The sequence below is a fragment of the Leuresthes tenuis genome, unplaced genomic scaffold (genome assembly GCF_036924035.1).
Source record: "Leuresthes tenuis unplaced genomic scaffold, fLeuTen1.0.hap1 SCAF_9, whole genome shotgun sequence".
NCBI lineage: Eukaryota > Metazoa > Chordata > Actinopteri > Atheriniformes > Atherinopsidae > Leuresthes > Leuresthes tenuis.
Window position 1 is genome coordinate 18,455,675 of NW_027325363.1, and position 16,534 is coordinate 18,472,208.

Genomic DNA, 16,534 nt, shown 5'->3' on the forward strand with positions numbered 1-16,534 from the left:
TGTTATCCTATGCAAAATGAGACACTAAAGGAAGCACTGAACCTTGTTTATGTGACATTTAGATCATTTGTGACATTACTGACGTTTGAACATCTACAAAATAAGCAGAATGTATATATATACTATATATTTATCAAAGCCAAACTTAAGCTTAAGCTACATCAGTGTAATGAGACAAGTCAGGAAACACAACAACATTTAGATAAAGACCACACACACATTTCAGAAAAATGCATAATTTAGAAAAACTGAAAACACAAAGGTCCAACAAATGAAACGAGAAGAAAACACACCAAAATATGTTCAAAATGTGTTTTTAAATGCAAATGTTTCCATCAGTGGTTGTCAAAAGTTGTGTTTTCTGCTTTCTTGTCGTGTTTACTTAAAGTCTGCTGTGCTGGTTTGGTTTTTGGCCCCCTCAGAGAAAAGTTTGGAGTGACACAACAAATAAGAGCACTGCTGATGAAAAATCATTTTCATTTAGATTCATTTTCATTAAAGTTCTTAACCATCATCTGATGCTGACTTTTAAGTATAGGAATGGGTCTTTTGGGAAAGTAAGTTGATCTTATCCTCCCGATGAAAGAGAAGAAATGGCTGCAGTAGAAGAAGAGTGCAACATCTGAGCCCCGCTGGTGATCCTATTTCCCCAAGAGATAAGATGCATCAACAGATTGAGATGGAGATGGAGATGAAAATGAATTTTTTCTCATCAAAACACCCTTTTAAGCTGAGAAAACCAAACTTTGCCACTATTGCTTGTAACAGCAATGTTCTGTCACTGAATTATTTGACATTTTTTAAAGCCATTCCTTCAGTTTCACAAGTTTTTCTTTCGCGGCCTAATTTGTAAAACTTTTGTGTGAATGTCTCCTGCAGAGTACTTTCTTCTGCGAGTGTGAGGATGGCAACACTGGAATTTTTTGCGAGGAATTCGACGCCTGCCACGCCCGACCCTGTCGCAACAACGGCACCTGCACTGATGTCAGGCAAGGCGGTGAAGGACACAACTTCACATGCAACTGCCAACCAGGTGTGTTTGTGCGCATCTGGCCATTTTAAGCGCCCCCCCCCCCCGTCCAAAGTGTGTGTATTATTGGTTCTGTTTTAAAGACTCACTGAAGTCTGACCGTGTGCTCTCTGACGGCTTGAATCGATTTGAAGGATGCAAGTCTCGTCCTTTGCTTTAGAAAATGTCTGAATGAGACCAAAGGATGAGCGAGCATATTGGACCTTTGATCTTGACAGATTCGTTTTGAGACAGGGACTTCAAAACAAGGCCCTCTGGTAGGACAGACAATGTCACAAGTTACTATTGATAGCTGGTCATTTCTCATTGTGCTAACAAGCCTTGTATGATTGACTGATTAAAATCCAAATTAGTAGCTTCTTTTACCTGATACTTTTTGATATGTTAAACATAATAAGCACAAAAATGAACAGCTTTTACAATACCGTCTAATAAATACCATAATCTTTCGTGATAAATCACATCTTAACAACAGTAAAACAAACAAACAAAAAAAACAACCTAACTATATAAGGGCAGTACATATGTCTGTTAGCTAAGACAAGGATTGGCCCTGTTTGTAGCTTAAACACATTAAACAGCCTGATAACGAAGCGCGTGTTTGCCAGGTTATGAAGGGGAGCGCTGCCAGTTGCTGGTGAACCACTGCCTCTCTGAGCCTTGCAAGAATGGAGCCACCTGTTTCAGCAGCCTGGCCGGGCCCAGGTGCTATTGCCCCGAAGGTAGGAAGTGATGTTTGTGTGTTTTTGTGAAGAAGCAAAGACCAAGACAAACGTACAAAGACAAGTCTGTGCTACCCCAAAATACGGTGTTTTTCTTTTTTTTTTAAGAGTTCAGACTGTGTCTGTTGCTTGTTTTACAGTATCTGTGCCACCGAGATGCCTAATTTAAACTTTCCTCCTTCATTTTAATTAGCCTTCATAAACTGAGCGACCTGCATTTGCGTCTCTGGAGAAATCTGTGACCGCAAAACTACTGCATCTCTCAGACAGAGCACACTGGGTTGCAGTTAATTCAAGCCACGTGCACAGACTTTGTATGTGCAACTAAAATGCAGGGAGAACATCAGGTAGCAAAGCATATGGACATAATTAAACAAGAGTTGGAATCCAGGAATCCAATTTAACTCCTAATGATTCTTCATGGTTGAGCTGGGGAAGGCTTTGCTGATACTGCAACACCTGGTCGTACTTTTAATCCCATTTATATTTATATTTATTCTATTTATTTATTCTTGAAACAAGACAGTCAAAGGTGATGAGGTGTCCAAGGACATGATAGATGTCATGAAAGCAAAACAAAATTGAAATGGCTTATTTAGCTATTTCTGTGTATATGTGTTTATGTACAAGTAGCTGGTGATTCAAGAAAAACAAATCATCAAAGAGAACACTCTGAAAAGGAGAAACCTTGCAGTAACACAACCCATTTTATGATTCTTTATCAAATTAATTCTAGTAGAAGATATGTATGCAATTGTCCAATTTGATGAGTGAATTCAACTTCACTGATATAAAGTGAAAATGGCAAATTCATTAGAAAAGGCTGTTTAATTATAGGACTTATTGTGAGGCAAGTTATCAATCAATAGCTCAGTAATTAGTTAGAATACTGAACAATGTTCACACAAAACCATACTTTTCATGACATGCTGGGCTCAGGTTGAGCAGCTTTTTAAAGGACTCCTCGATGACTCCAGGGAATTCACGAAACTCCTTTAAATCTCCATCTAAGTGGCATAAACAAGTTTTCAAATGACAAACGCAGGTGAAGAGAGATCTGCATCTATAAAACTACTACAGGCAAATAATTGTATCTTTAGGCATTTTTTTTCTTTACAAATGATGTCTTGAACATTTCTTGGATACTGTCAATGGAGATTCTTCATAGTAGGATAAAATATTCATGTGTAAGAAAGCATTAGATTTTTAAACATAGAAAAGTCCAAGAATCCTTTAGATATCTTTTGTGTGAAACCTTTACATGTACAGAGTATAGATAGATAAGAAGAGTGCAGGGCGAAGAGAAAAAGAAGTACAAAAAGGATCTGCTGTTCTTTGTTCTTGGAACAGAAGTCAGTCTCTTTGCGGGGGTGTCTCAGTGTGCCAAGTAGAAATGCTTTGCAGGACATGATGATTAGCACCGTCACTGTGTAGTTGTGTCCTCAATTGTAAAATAATCAGGGAAGCATTTGAACAGCCAAATAAATATTTAAATGGTGCTTTTATGCCACTCAGTGCTAAATCAGGATCTACCCTCCCATCCCTATAAATAGTTCCCAAATGATCTTTCTAGTCTTCCTGCACAGATTCTAGCAATAAAGGCATGGCACCTCTACCACTGTTGTCATCTGAAATTCATCAGCTTTGGGATCGTTTTGCCAACCATGACAGCATGAGTAGATTTCTTTTTTTTCTTCCTCTTTTTGCTACAGTGAATTCATCCTGCGGGGATCACAGTATTTTCATTCCAGTTAGTTTTTCTGTCAGCTGCATTTTTTGAAAAACAGCAAATTTCCATGAAGAACCTGAGCCAAGTAAAAAATGAAACAGACAGTAAACATGAGCAAATTTGCTGCTACTTTTGTCAATAAAAGCAGGTTCACTCCAGTAGAAAGCTTTAACATATGATGCCAGTTCCAGTTCCAGCAACATATCTTACGACTATGTGTCTACAAACCAATGCACTGACCAATGATGTCCCTGTTGTAGTCAGACCTACTCCTTTAGATTTAGTAGAACCGCTGGGCTTTATGAATTTTGATGTTTGTTTTTTTTTCAAACAAAAAATACCGCATTTTTTCACATTAGAAAGTTAATTTCAAGTGATGTAACCACAGCAGTTAAACAAGCCGTGGTCAGTTCAGATTAACTGAACTGTTATCGCGCAAGCTTACAAATGGAGCGCCCACATGCCATGGCAATAGAACAAAGTCACGTGACTCTCTCCAGCCAAACAGCAAAGGTCAGACTATTTCACAATCAGTGATGTCATGGGTTAGAAGTGGTGAAAGTAAAAAATTACAAGTAGAAAAATAAATACATTTTTCCAATAGCCCTCAATAACATTGTGAGATTGGGTTGAAACTTGAGAATTTGAGTATTGAGTATTTCTTGGGTATTTCAGCGAGTGTCCTTTTAAGGATTAACGTCCTCAGTTGCTCCACTTTCAGGTAACTCAAATGATCCACAATAAAAACTATATCTGCCTCTGATAAAAATTTTGTATTATTGATGAAGGTCCGAGCTGTATTTTCATAAAGAAGTAACACCACTGAATCAGACTTATTTTGTTAGATTTTTTTTGCTCTTTAGTCCCCCTACATTTGTGGGATGTAACGCCTCTGTGTAAAAGCAAATTGCTGTGTGAGCCCTGCACATGCACAACGTATTACGTGAATTTTTTTGACAAAGGTGGTTGAAAGCACCTACAGAAGACACCAAAAATGTCAACCGACAAGGTAAGGTAATGTTACAGGACTTAATAAGAATATGACTGATGATATATTATAAACACTGACAAAAAGCCAAAACAAACTAAAAGTAAATGTTTTAGCTTATTCATAATGCTTTCTTTTTGCTGCAGGGTTAGGGTTACAATGGGCAACATAACGCCCATTGTAGATATGACAGTGCCATGTATTACAAGATACCAAAGATCCTTTTGAAAGACTGTAGACATTCGAGAACTTTGAGGGAAATTTGCAAAAACTGACCAAACATTTTCATGTGAAAATAACTTATTTGAAACTGAGTCTGACATGGAACTGAGGAGGCTAACTTTGTTTGAATAGCATAACAAGGATGAGGACGCTGCTGTTGTAAAGTTGTTCATTTTTTATGACATCATCTTTACTTCACACACATTTATCTGGTTTTATGTATGTATTTTGTTTCTTTTGTTTAAATAACTGATTGTTAATACAGTCAAATCAAATACATTTTAAAGGCATAGCTACAAACTCTCTCATTGTTACTTTGTTGTAAAATTCACTCATGGGCATAAAAGGTAACAAACTGCATGACATTATGGAAAAAATATGGAAATGCAGAGACAAGATTTCTGCATGACAGTAACCACAGTATAGAATTAAGTAACTATAGTTTACAACTAATTTCCAACACTATAGATCCAAGATGAAACGGACAGAAGGGTGAGACAGAGATAAAAAACACTGTAATTACAAATCTCTCTGCTACTTCAGCACCATGGACAGCACCATGTACTCATCAATACACAGCACAGCTGACTTACTGATGTCTCAGAGTCACGGAGACTGTGGATTCCAACTTATTAAAACTTAAGTTAAACAGAGGATATCAGGCAGTTTGGAAAAACAAACACTGTCCTGATCTGTCTCAGCTACAAGAGGACAGAGATGCATTATTGCCATTTTTCTGATTGGTCTTACGTGAGCTCCTGACTATAATTTGATGATCTATGATAATCAAGAGAACTGAGTATGTGCAATTAGTTCAAATAAAAAAATAAGAGCAAAAAGTCTTATTTTCGCATACACCTGACCTTCAGTCAGAACTCACCGCAGCCCCTCATTTCGGTATTTGTTTAATGTATGCTCAAATTTAAAAGATACAAATGTAGTTTGGACCATCAACTGTAGAATAATATTTTTTATGGTGACATGTGTCCCCTGACTGTCTTCTACTTTTTATTCTTACTCCCTCAGGTCACAATAAGGTGATGAAGAAGTCATGATTGAATATTTCACTGGCATTTCACTTTCTGGATCAGCACAAATACATTTAGAGCTCTTCAACAGAGACTGCCACATCTATTAGCAAACTGACAAATAAGCGTGAAGTATGAACGTCGGCACTGAAGCTGCCTCCAGTCAGAAGTAGAAAGGCAGACGAGGGAATGGGATGGCTAAATTTAAGATGTTATGTCCTTGATGGTTTGAATGCTAGCAGCGGTGTGTGTGTGTGTGACTCCAGATACTGTAGGTCTGTAAATCTGAGAATATCCAAAGACAGAGAAAGTAACTGAGCTCAAGCTTTGTGACAGTGCACAGAAGCAAAAAAAGAAAGCAGGTAAATATACAGCAGTAGAACAAATGCTTAAAAGTCTTAAATCTAATTTATGCACGTGTATAGCTTCTGCTTATTTGCAAGCAGAGGAGGAAGAAGGGATGAAGTAGAATGTGACAGTGAACAAAAACAAAGAGGAAGAGCTGTAATGAGTTTTCTCTAGACTGCTGCACATTGCTCCTGTCCCCCAGCTAAATGATAAATGTTCTCCTCACAGTGAAATACAGTCTTGCAGATCAATGGACGCTGGTGTGAGATCTCTTCATTAGTTCAATGGAGTGTGCTCTCTGGTGCAGTCAGCACAGGATTTAGTGCTGTGTTATTGTAAATCAGAGGGCCCATATGCACTATACCACGGACAGGTATGTGCGTGCAAAGAGCAGGGACTTTCTCTCCTCTGCAGCACAATGGCAGCTCTCGAAGGAAGTGAAGACAGAAGTAGCAGAAGGGGTGAAGAAAAGGAGTTATTTTTAGAAGCAGTGGATAGGTGACAGAGGCAGAGGCTCACAAGATAATAAGAGATGGTGAAGAAGGAAGCTGTGGCATCATCACACAAACCCCAATTTGAAATTATTCACATATCAAGTATAAAGTCTATAAAGGAAGGAAAGACAGTGTACAATACAATAGAAAAGGCAAAAAGAAACAAATAAAGACAAAATTCCAAGCAAGAAATAACAAAAAACAGAGTTGTGAACCTCGTAAATCCAATACTTTGATAAGAGATGGATCTTTAACTGTGGTTTAAAACACTCTGGAGAGTTTGTTGTCTTGACTCCTGTAAGGAGACCCAGAACAGCAAATGCACAGAATCATCATGTTCTTAGGCGAGAGCGAGGTCTGGGCCCTGCTCCCAGGAGGGGAGGGGTCTGGTGGAAATGTAAAATAGGGAAGAAACAACAAACTCTGTATGTGTGCAGATGGACACAGATTCTTTCTTTTTGTTTGACTTTCTAATGCTCAATTTTAACAATGTAATCTTTTCACTGCATAAACCCAACAAAACAGCAGCTGAAACTAAAAATGACATTTAAAAGCAAAGTTACGGTAACGATCGCTGACTGGAACAGGACACGAACTCTGGTCTACACCTGCTCAGTCGTGTGTAACGCCACTGTAACGCATCGAAACCTCTCTTCAATCCAATCCGCCAATCCTGAGCATGCAAGAGGCAACTGTGGAAAGAAAAAAACATCCCTTTAACAGGAACCAGACTCAGGGAGGGTGGCCATCTGCCTCAACCGGCTGGAGGTTGAGAGGACAGAAAAGCTTGGTCATTAAGAGCTTTATATGTTCTTATTCTCTTCTATCAATGATGAATAATAAGGAGATCTAGCTTTACATTGGGCTTTCTTATATGCTATTAGACTGTCTTTCCAGACTAATTGAGCTATATAATATTAACTATTACTCCATTCTCTCTCCAGCTTTCTTGCCGTCTGCTTTAAAGACTGCTTTAAAGCACGCACCTGTGAATTATGCCAAGGAGCCAACCTCTTCTGACTGATTACCTTCTTTTTCAGAGGGGCAACATTATCCAATGTTGTACACATTGAAACTGTGTTGCTGTCAACAAAACAATCTAATTGTGTGGGGGTACAGTTTAGGTAGCTGTTCTCTGTTGTCTTTGCACATGGCCATGTAGAAAACGATAATGGAACTGATTCTTTAAATTTGGTCACAGCAAGTTCAAATTTCAGCATTGAGCAAGAGGCCTTTCTGTCTGGAGTTGCTCAAGCTGTTGTTAAGAATTGACTGCAGGTGTCATGCTTGTTTACCTTCTGCAACAGAAGCATAAAGGTACATGTTTGTCCATAGGGTGCAGCATTGTTTTTTTTCTAAAGTACAGACAAGAAGGGAGAAAAATTTACTAGTTTTTAAGGTACAGTGCTTTCACCCTACTAGGGCATAATTCAGTTTGGTGCTCTAAGGGTTTTTCACCTTTCCTTGTAGATAGGGACACATCATATTAGTGGCACAGGTAGAAACCCCCTTTTTTTTCCCAGAGATGCTTGATCTTTAACTTTAAAAGGAAATTGCTTTTCTGTTGGTTTGATATTTTCCTTTTATTTTCTTCTTTGTCCTTTCATAATGCACCATTGTCTCACAGGTTACCAAGGTGCTACATGTGAGCAGAAGGTGGACCCATGTGCTTCCAGCCCTTGTCATAATAACGGCACATGCTATGCCCAGGGCCCTGGCCCCCTGGGATTTGGCTGTAGCTGCACAGCAGGCTTCACAGGCCCCACATGTGCCCAGCTGGTGGACTTCTGTGCCCTGAATCCCTGTGCCCACGGGGTCTGCCGCAGTGTGGGCAACAGCTACAGGTGTCTGTGCGTCCCAGGTGAGCTGCAGTGTTTGAGAGCCCAGTAAAAGCTTGGGAAGGCTGTGCTTCAGGCTTTATAAATCCAGTCAGTCAGTTAGAGCTGGCACAGTTTATCTTTTTGTTTATTATAAATCTTAGTAAAATAGCATAGAGAGGATGCAAATTTGAATTGATTATGAATTTTTAGACCTCAGAGAGTTTTTTTTCAACCCTGCTCATAAGCTTGATCCTCAATATGCTGTTTGGCATCAGAAGATGTCTGAAGCATCAGAAGATGCCAAAGTTTGAGCATGGTCTTATAAAATCTGTTTTTCGCACATCTATTACTTTATCTTAAGAATTCTTAATGACACAATCAAAAAGTGTTAAAACCAGATACAAATTAGCACTCCAAGCAGGGTATTCTCAACTCTCAACAGAACCTGAACTTCTAGTTAGAGTTATAACGAAGAGGCTGCCAAAGTCTTTCTCCCAGGGTGCTGAAAATCATAGAAAAGCTCTGACGAAGGTCCTGTGTAAGCATCCCACAGCTGTTTCATGAAGAGAATTTAAAGAAAAAATCAATATACTCAGTCATTACAATTTAAACTCAAGTTTCACTCACATACCAGCAAGCTTTGGGATAGGATAGATAAGTGAATTTCAAGGGAATTAGTTTTTCTTTATCTTAGTGAATGTCTTTCTAGAAAACAGAGTATTGACTGTTCCTTGTTAACTTTCCAACAGAAATAAACGCTTGATAATGTCCCCCAGAAATCTATTTGCACTTCGACATATAATTAAAATCCTGATTTGACCTCCATCTCCACCCCACATCAGGCTTTACAGCCAGCACGTGGAGCTTTGTCATGTGTAAGGATGGTGGGCTGTAGTGCTGTTTTACAATCTGTGGCAGTAAATATGATCTGACTCAGTTATTTTAAGATGGGATGATCGAGCCGCTGGTGCTGATGATCAAATCAATAGGGCGGAAGGATGGCTTATCATTATCCACTGTCTTGCAATTACGTCCCTGGGATGGTGAGATGGATGACTTTCCCAGTGGCCCATCAACATAATTTGACTCTTTGCTCCTCCTCTGCTCTTAATACGAGCTGTCATTAGCCTGACGTCAGTCACCATCTTTATATCCTATTTGATTAACTTATTTGTCCTTTGCCATCATATGCGCCGCAGGCGGTGTTGTATGTTAGTGACATGCCTTGACTGTACAAACATCATCCTTTGATAGGGATTAAAAGTCTCAGCAGGGCACATATCAACTGTTGCATTGTCTGCTCTCTCATTAATTTGGACACATGTCGAAGTCTCAATGGTTTGTGTTTTTCTTTAATTTTCCCATCTTGGGAAACAATGAAGCATTTGAACTATAAAGATTTTAATAGATGAAAATGATTGATTAAGTTAATAATCCATTATTACTTCATGTTCCAAAATTATTCGGATCTCTCCCCAATTGTCTTTACCACATCCCTCAGATTTTATAGTTCTGCTTGTCCTTTTGCCCTTCCTCATCTTCACCTTCCTTCTGTTTACTTGAACTCATTTCCCTCTCATCCTCTGTTGTCTGGTTGCCATGGTGAAGCAGTTGGCTTACATGCATGCCCATGACTGTGCTGCTTGAGCAGATGCTGTTATTCAATCAAATGCCTCCGCTCAGGAAGTCCTCTCTGATGAGATTGGTGAAATTGATGATTTATAATTTGCATTCCAGACATTACGAAAACTACACACTTACAGCATGAGGCAAAATTGTTTCTCCATCTCCTTCGACGGTCAGCTGCAATTTGAAGTTTGAATCTGAGTGTGTGTGTGTGAGTGCACAAGCAACAGTTTGTTGCTTGTGCATTGTGTGTTTGTCTCCCTTGTGAAAGTGTGGGTGATGAGTGGGGTTGCGGTGATGCCTGCTGGCTGTTTGAAGGCAAGCTGCAGGGGAGCTGATACGTAGAAGGAGCCATCCTCGAGATTCCTGTAATCCAGCTCACATGAGAGGCTGCCAGCCCACAGACAGCAGACAAAGTCCTGGAAAAGCACTTGACATTTCACTGGCATTTCACATAGAAGACACCAGAGGCTCCAACTGGGATCCTCATTAAATTCTTGTCTCTCTCTCCTAAAACACACATTCTCTGTGGCCCAGTGAAAGTTTGTTGAACCATCAGTTAGCAACCCAGCTGAGGAACAGATGTGATGAAAACTGATTGGTACACTATTCATGCAGGAACTCTAGAGACATATTTCCTCTGGCAATTTTTGGTTAATAGATGGATGCAGGTATGCAAAGGCACACCAGGTGTTAGATCAGTGCATGTACAGACATTGCAGCTTTTTAATCAGCTTAACTGCCGATGATTTAAACACAATTACAGCTTAATGTTCTCTTATATGCCTATAAGAGAGCATTAAAACACATTTTAATCAAAAAGCCATTCAGACAACAGAACGCCGTGTTTCGGTTTAAATCAAAGTGAGCTCTTTCTCTTCCCATGCTCTCCCTGGCAAATTCCTGAAATCTGATTTAATCTTGTTATGAAAATGCAACTGACTGTACCACTTAGTGTTGTATACCTCACAGCTTGGAAAAATTATTGAGAGGTAATGGTTGTCTGTTATTCATACAGTGATTGTTTGTAGCTGTTGTTGGCTCCTTCTGCCTCAGTACACAGCTGCCATCCTATGGAGAGCACAGAACACTGCATGTCAATTGACTGCGTCTCACTTATGTCCAATCCCATTGATACACTAGCAAAATTCTTTGTTAACCCCCCAAAATATATATATTTTTTGCATGATAAAGTCCTCCTAAAGTCATCTGGTGGTAGATCAAGGGTGATTTTCTCTCTCTGCTAATATTTTAGTGACTCAGTAAGAAAGATGACAGTTGAAGGCCCTTATTGTAATGCCGCATTTGTTAATGTCTCACAGATCCGCTGTTAAAATTAGAATCTTAGTAAGACTGAATGTTTGAATCAGTTAAACGTATGCTTTGGTCTGACAAGGTATTTCTTTTCTTAGGATGAAATATGTGCGCGTTTTACTTGCATTGAGCTGCTTAGGCCTTAGTTATCTCAAAAGATATTCTAACTTTTTACTGAGAGGAAACACTATCAAGGATAAAACTGTATTACTGAATGCTTTATTAAAATGTAATCTTTGCAAGACATGCCCTTGACTTTTTAGTCTAGCCACTATAGTCTCTGTGGTTAATAAATTTAACTTGTTTTAAAAATGAATGGGAAATGATATTCCCCATTATATAACACACATTTATCCTTTTTTTTTTTTTTTTAAAGCCGGGACTGTGACTAAACAGGACAGGCACGACTTTAAAACCTTTGAGGTGCTAAAACATGCTTCACATTAAACTGCCCCTGCTAAAGCAGTGCTTTCAGCTTCAGCAGTTATGATGGTGCAACATAAACCATATACACACCATCCCAGTCTTTCCACAGCATCTACAGAGCAACTTCCCTGAGGGGTAGTATCACTGCAGCTGTATTGCATGTATTTAAAGACTCATTAATATATGAGACATTAATATAGACTTGTCTGTCCCGTTCAGGCTACCACGGCCTGTACTGCGAGGAGGAGTATAATGAGTGTCTGTCTGCACCCTGCCAGAACTACGCCACCTGCAGGGATCTCATCAATGCCTACGAATGTGTCTGCACACCACAATTTGAAGGTACGTGCACTTGCGTGTGGAATAGTGTGTGATCTGTAGCTTCGCCTCTAAGCTGCAGAGTCACGGTAGTAAACTTGCAGCACAATGAAATGTTACAGGTTCTTTCTTTATGTGTGTGGGCAGGCAGACACTGTGAAATCTATAAGGACCCATGTCTGAAGATGCACTGTCAGAACGGAGGGCACTGTGAGAGCGCTGGGCTTAACGCTTCTTGTGCCTGCCCACCTGGATACCTGGGTGAGCATTGATGCCAGCGAACAGATCACAGATTAGGTCTATGAGGTAATGGTTCAGCGGTCCAATGAGGGCGCGGAGATGTAATATTCCAGAAAGAGACACAATACAACCAAATTAAGATGCAAAAGAAACTTAAAAAGAGACAGAGTTATCACAGACACAAATGGAACCAAAGAGACATAATACAGTCAAAATCAGACACAAAACCTATGAAGTGGGACTACAAAGATTTACAAAATTATTACAAAGAGCAGTGAAACGACCAAAATTGCACATAATATGTGACACAAAGTTGGCAGACACACAAAACAGGTAAAACTGGTTCACAAAACAACCACAAAGAGACAAAAAGCGACATAAAGAAAAAGGAAATTACCAGAGACATTTACATGAACCACATTAGCCATTGAATGAACACAAAGAGATGTTATACAATCAAAATGAGACATGAAATAGCTGTAATGAAATAGAAAATGATGACAGTGGCAGAATGGGCATGATAAGATTTAAATGGCAACAATGAAACCCCCCAAAAAAATTAAGCAAGCAATGTTAGATGTTCACAAAGAGACAAACAAAAATTGACAATACGATACTCAAACGGATCAAAATTGCAAGAAAAAAATTCAAAGAAAATAGGAATTACCACAGAGTAAGACAAAATGATGCAAAACATCTGCAAGATGTACAGCTGGAAACACATGAATAGAATCTGCACGCTCTGAGGTTGTCACATGTCTGTTCTGGTCATAACTGATGCAACCTTACCTGTCTACTCAGGGGAGAAGTGCGAGGTCGACATCAATGAGTGCGAGAGCAACCCATGTCACCATGGCGGTACCTGCATCGACCAATCAAATGGCTTCACCTGTCACTGTCAACCTGGGTGGGTGGGCCCCAGCTGTGAGATCTGTAAGTCAGCGTGTCAGAAAATGTCTCTGTGGCTATCAATCTAAAAGGTGACACGCAGAAAGGTGATTGTCTTTGTGTGTGTCTCAGACCTGCAGTGGAAGCCAGCACACACTGAGGACACTCTGACCAACATGCCCCGCCACTCCCTTTACATCATCATCGGAGCTCTGTGTGTAGCCTTTGTCCTTATGCTCATCATCCTCATTGTGGGCATCTGCCGCATCAGCCGCATCGAGTACCAGGGCTCGTCACGCCATGCCTACCAGGAGTTCTACAACTGTCGCAGCATCGACAGCGAGTTCAGCAATGCAATAGCCTCCATCCGGCATGCTCGGTTAGTAAGAGTTCCTGTAGACTGACACAGCACAGTGTTTTTAAAGTATCTGGAACAAATTAGAAAGCCTTAAACTGAGAGTGTTTCATCGGTTGCTGTTTACAGGGCCAAATATGGCGAGTTTCATCATCTGGAATTTATTTTGACAGTCTGACTTACAAAGAGTGGAAGCTGAGTTTAAAACACAAGCTAAAAGACTAAATATTTAATCTTGTATACTGCGCTCCGCTCAAGTATGTTCCTGTGGGGCAAAGAGTATAGTTTATAGACCTCTAGTTTGTGAGAGCAGCTGTGAATTGTAAAAATAGCGTCCATGAAGGTGGCAGTTACAGCTGCATTGTGAAATTAGTCCTAACCGGGACCATTTTCCATTTGCCGGAAATAATGAAGGTGTTTTATTAAAGAGTTGTTGTGTTATCAGCTGAATGTAACTGAGAAGTGAAAAAGGTGTTGCCATATGCTGCTCTAAAACTGATGTCATGGATGAATGAGCCTTATCAGTATTTTGTGGCTTTTTAAACAATAGGCTTGAGAATGGCGTCTGCTCTGACGTCCAAATGCTCATGAGTCGAATTTCTCTCCAACTGCATCACTTTACAGGACTCTGTTAAGGGTCGTATATCAAAGGTATCAACAGATGAACTTAATGGTCATATCGACCAAAGGATTTTGCAAATATCTTGAAGCATTTTTTTTAAAGTCTTTTACTGTCTGTGCTTCGTGCGTCCCCTAAACTAAACATCAAACGCCGAATCACAGAAACATCCCCCCCAGTGACATTTCTTTGGCATTAACCAAAACTACTGTTCTGCTTTCTTGTTAGATTTGGAAAGAAGTCTCGGCCTGCCATGTATGACGCCACTCCCATCGCCTATGAGGACTACAGTCCTGATGACAAGCCTTTGGTTACCCTCATTAAGACAAAGGATTTGTAAAACACAGCCATGAATACAACCAAACATGTAAACATGTGCATCCACACACACACACACACACACACACACACACACACACACACACACACACACACATCAAGTCAGTACTAAAAAATGTAATAATTTCCTAAGAAAAAAAAAATGCAACAGCAAAATAAAATTGAATGTAAAGAGGATTTAAAAAAAACAAAAACATACTGTAGTTTAAAAGGAACAAATCTGGAATTTGATACATCTATTTTCCTGTCAAAGTCCAAGATAAGGCTTTATTGTAGCATAAGAGTATACTTTGCATTACTTAAGTTAAAGAAGACAGGCAACACTACCAATAACCCCTGCTGTACAATAGAATAGTCCGACTATAGTCTGCACCAGACTGTCTGTCTATCTGTAGGTGGGTTCAGAAACCCAGCTTAAACTCAGCAGACAGCGCTGACAACAGTCCTTAGAGGTGTAGTAGAAATAGATGCATCACATGGTGCATTCACTGTATCTTTTTCTATATCAAACACTAAATTTCTGCAGTAGGTTGCCTTATTTTGTGCATGGTTAGATTTGATGTTCTCTGCAATATTTTAAAATCCTTTGTACTTGGTTGTTGTTGATAGTTTTCCTCACTGCTGCTGTATTCTTCTCTGTCGAGATTGTGCCAAATGTTTTCTTTGTGTATTTTGTGGTTAGTAGACAAAATACATACATGTATAAAAGACTAGTCACAGAGTTTTCCTCCTTACAGTAGAACACACTCAGTATTGTCCTGTTGAATAGTAAAGAAAGTGCGCGTGCTGGAGTTATGTGACCCTACCAAGCTTCTGTAAGTATTTCAATGATATTTAGGATAATAGGTAGGTATATTTCTCACTGCACAGAAAAAAATAGCTGGTTTAACTCAGTGTTCCTCTTTAGCCAATTCACCTAAATTATTGACAGTGTTGAATAGTTTCAGGTTGCACGTTTCTTTGTGAGAATGTCTGGCTTTGGGGTGGAAAAGGAGGAGGCTGACAGGGATGATATCTACTCCAGAATATAATGTACGTTCTTCTGTGTTCTGCCAGTTGAAAGCTCTCTATCTGTGCAGCTGTGTTGTTCCCCTCAAGGTCAAGCAATGTTTTACCAATAGGCTCAGCTGATCCTATTTTTATCTCTCTCAATTTAAACACAGCAACAACATGGTTACCTGTTATCTATGTTGAATTATGTAAACAATAAAGACTCAAGTGAACTCATTGTGTCTTGTGTGAATTCTGGCCACAATGTCTTGTTCTCTTCCTATGACCAGAGGCAGGAGACTACTTTTTGTATGTGACTCCAAAACCACTCTTGTATGGCGCACATCATATTTGAGGCAGTGTTGTTTCAACGTCTTTAAGACTGGTGCTAATCACAAAACTATGTTTATCTTTGAGGAAAATCAACAGTAAAATTAAAAAATAAACTGATTGTAAATCTTTTCCTCCAACACACAAGCAGGAGGATGTTTTTCAGTCCTGGGGTCGTACCCAGCAGACTGAACCATCAGCCGTGGGAAAGGCCTTTTATGGAGTGTTAGTGAACACCCTCAGTGACCTAAGGCTTTATCCAGATGTTCCCCCATGCAAACATCGCTAAATACAGACTGTGACTGTTGTGTCGCTGAACACTCCTAAGTGTGTTATGTCTGTACACACATACGAACCAACAGATGTCATTGCTGGCTGTTACCTTTGCTTAGGGTCTGTTTTGGAGATCTTGTGCTTGACCTTTGCCCTATAGGTAGCTGTGTGTGTAGAAGGGGGGGTTGTTAGGTTTGTTCGTTAAAAAATAATATTATTATTCATCTTTACCACAGTGGCTGTGGCAGTTCTTGGTCGACCTCATCAAAAAACACTCAGGTGTACTTAATCTTTTATGTTCAGTACAAGCAAGACGATTTTCAATGTTTTTTTTACTGTCTCTAGCCACTGAAATAATGCTCTGCTATTCCTGTTATATTTTGTTTGATTTTTGGCAGGATGACCAATTAATACTGAGTTTGTATAGGTTTCATG

At 39.6% G+C, this 16,534-nt stretch overlaps 1 protein-coding gene across 3 annotated transcripts in view; it reads left to right on the forward strand.

Moving 5' to 3' along the window:
• Nucleotides 1-14,672, forward strand: part of dner (delta/notch-like EGF repeat containing) — a 114,646-nt gene extending 99,974 nt beyond the window's left edge. Inside the window, exons 6-14 of one of the 3 annotated variants that reach the window (XM_072392666.1) lie at nucleotides 880-1,033; nucleotides 1,639-1,752; nucleotides 8,189-8,422; nucleotides 11,967-12,089; nucleotides 12,213-12,326; nucleotides 13,107-13,238; nucleotides 13,326-13,572; nucleotides 14,396-14,549; nucleotides 14,582-14,672. In XM_072392666.1, coding sequence (XP_072248767.1) covers nucleotides 880-1,033; nucleotides 1,639-1,752; nucleotides 8,189-8,422; nucleotides 11,967-12,089; nucleotides 12,213-12,326; nucleotides 13,107-13,238; nucleotides 13,326-13,572; nucleotides 14,396-14,507 — 1,230 coding nt within the window. In that variant the 3' untranslated portion in view covers nucleotides 14,508-14,549; nucleotides 14,582-14,672. Of the gene's footprint in view, nucleotides 1-879; nucleotides 1,034-1,638; nucleotides 1,753-8,188; nucleotides 8,423-11,966; nucleotides 12,090-12,212; nucleotides 12,327-13,106; nucleotides 13,239-13,325; nucleotides 13,573-14,395 lie in introns of all 3 variants that reach the window. The other 2 variants (XM_072392665.1, XM_072392667.1) reach the window with 2 other exon arrangements.
• The last annotated feature ends 1,862 nt before the right edge of the window (nucleotides 14,673-16,534 follow it).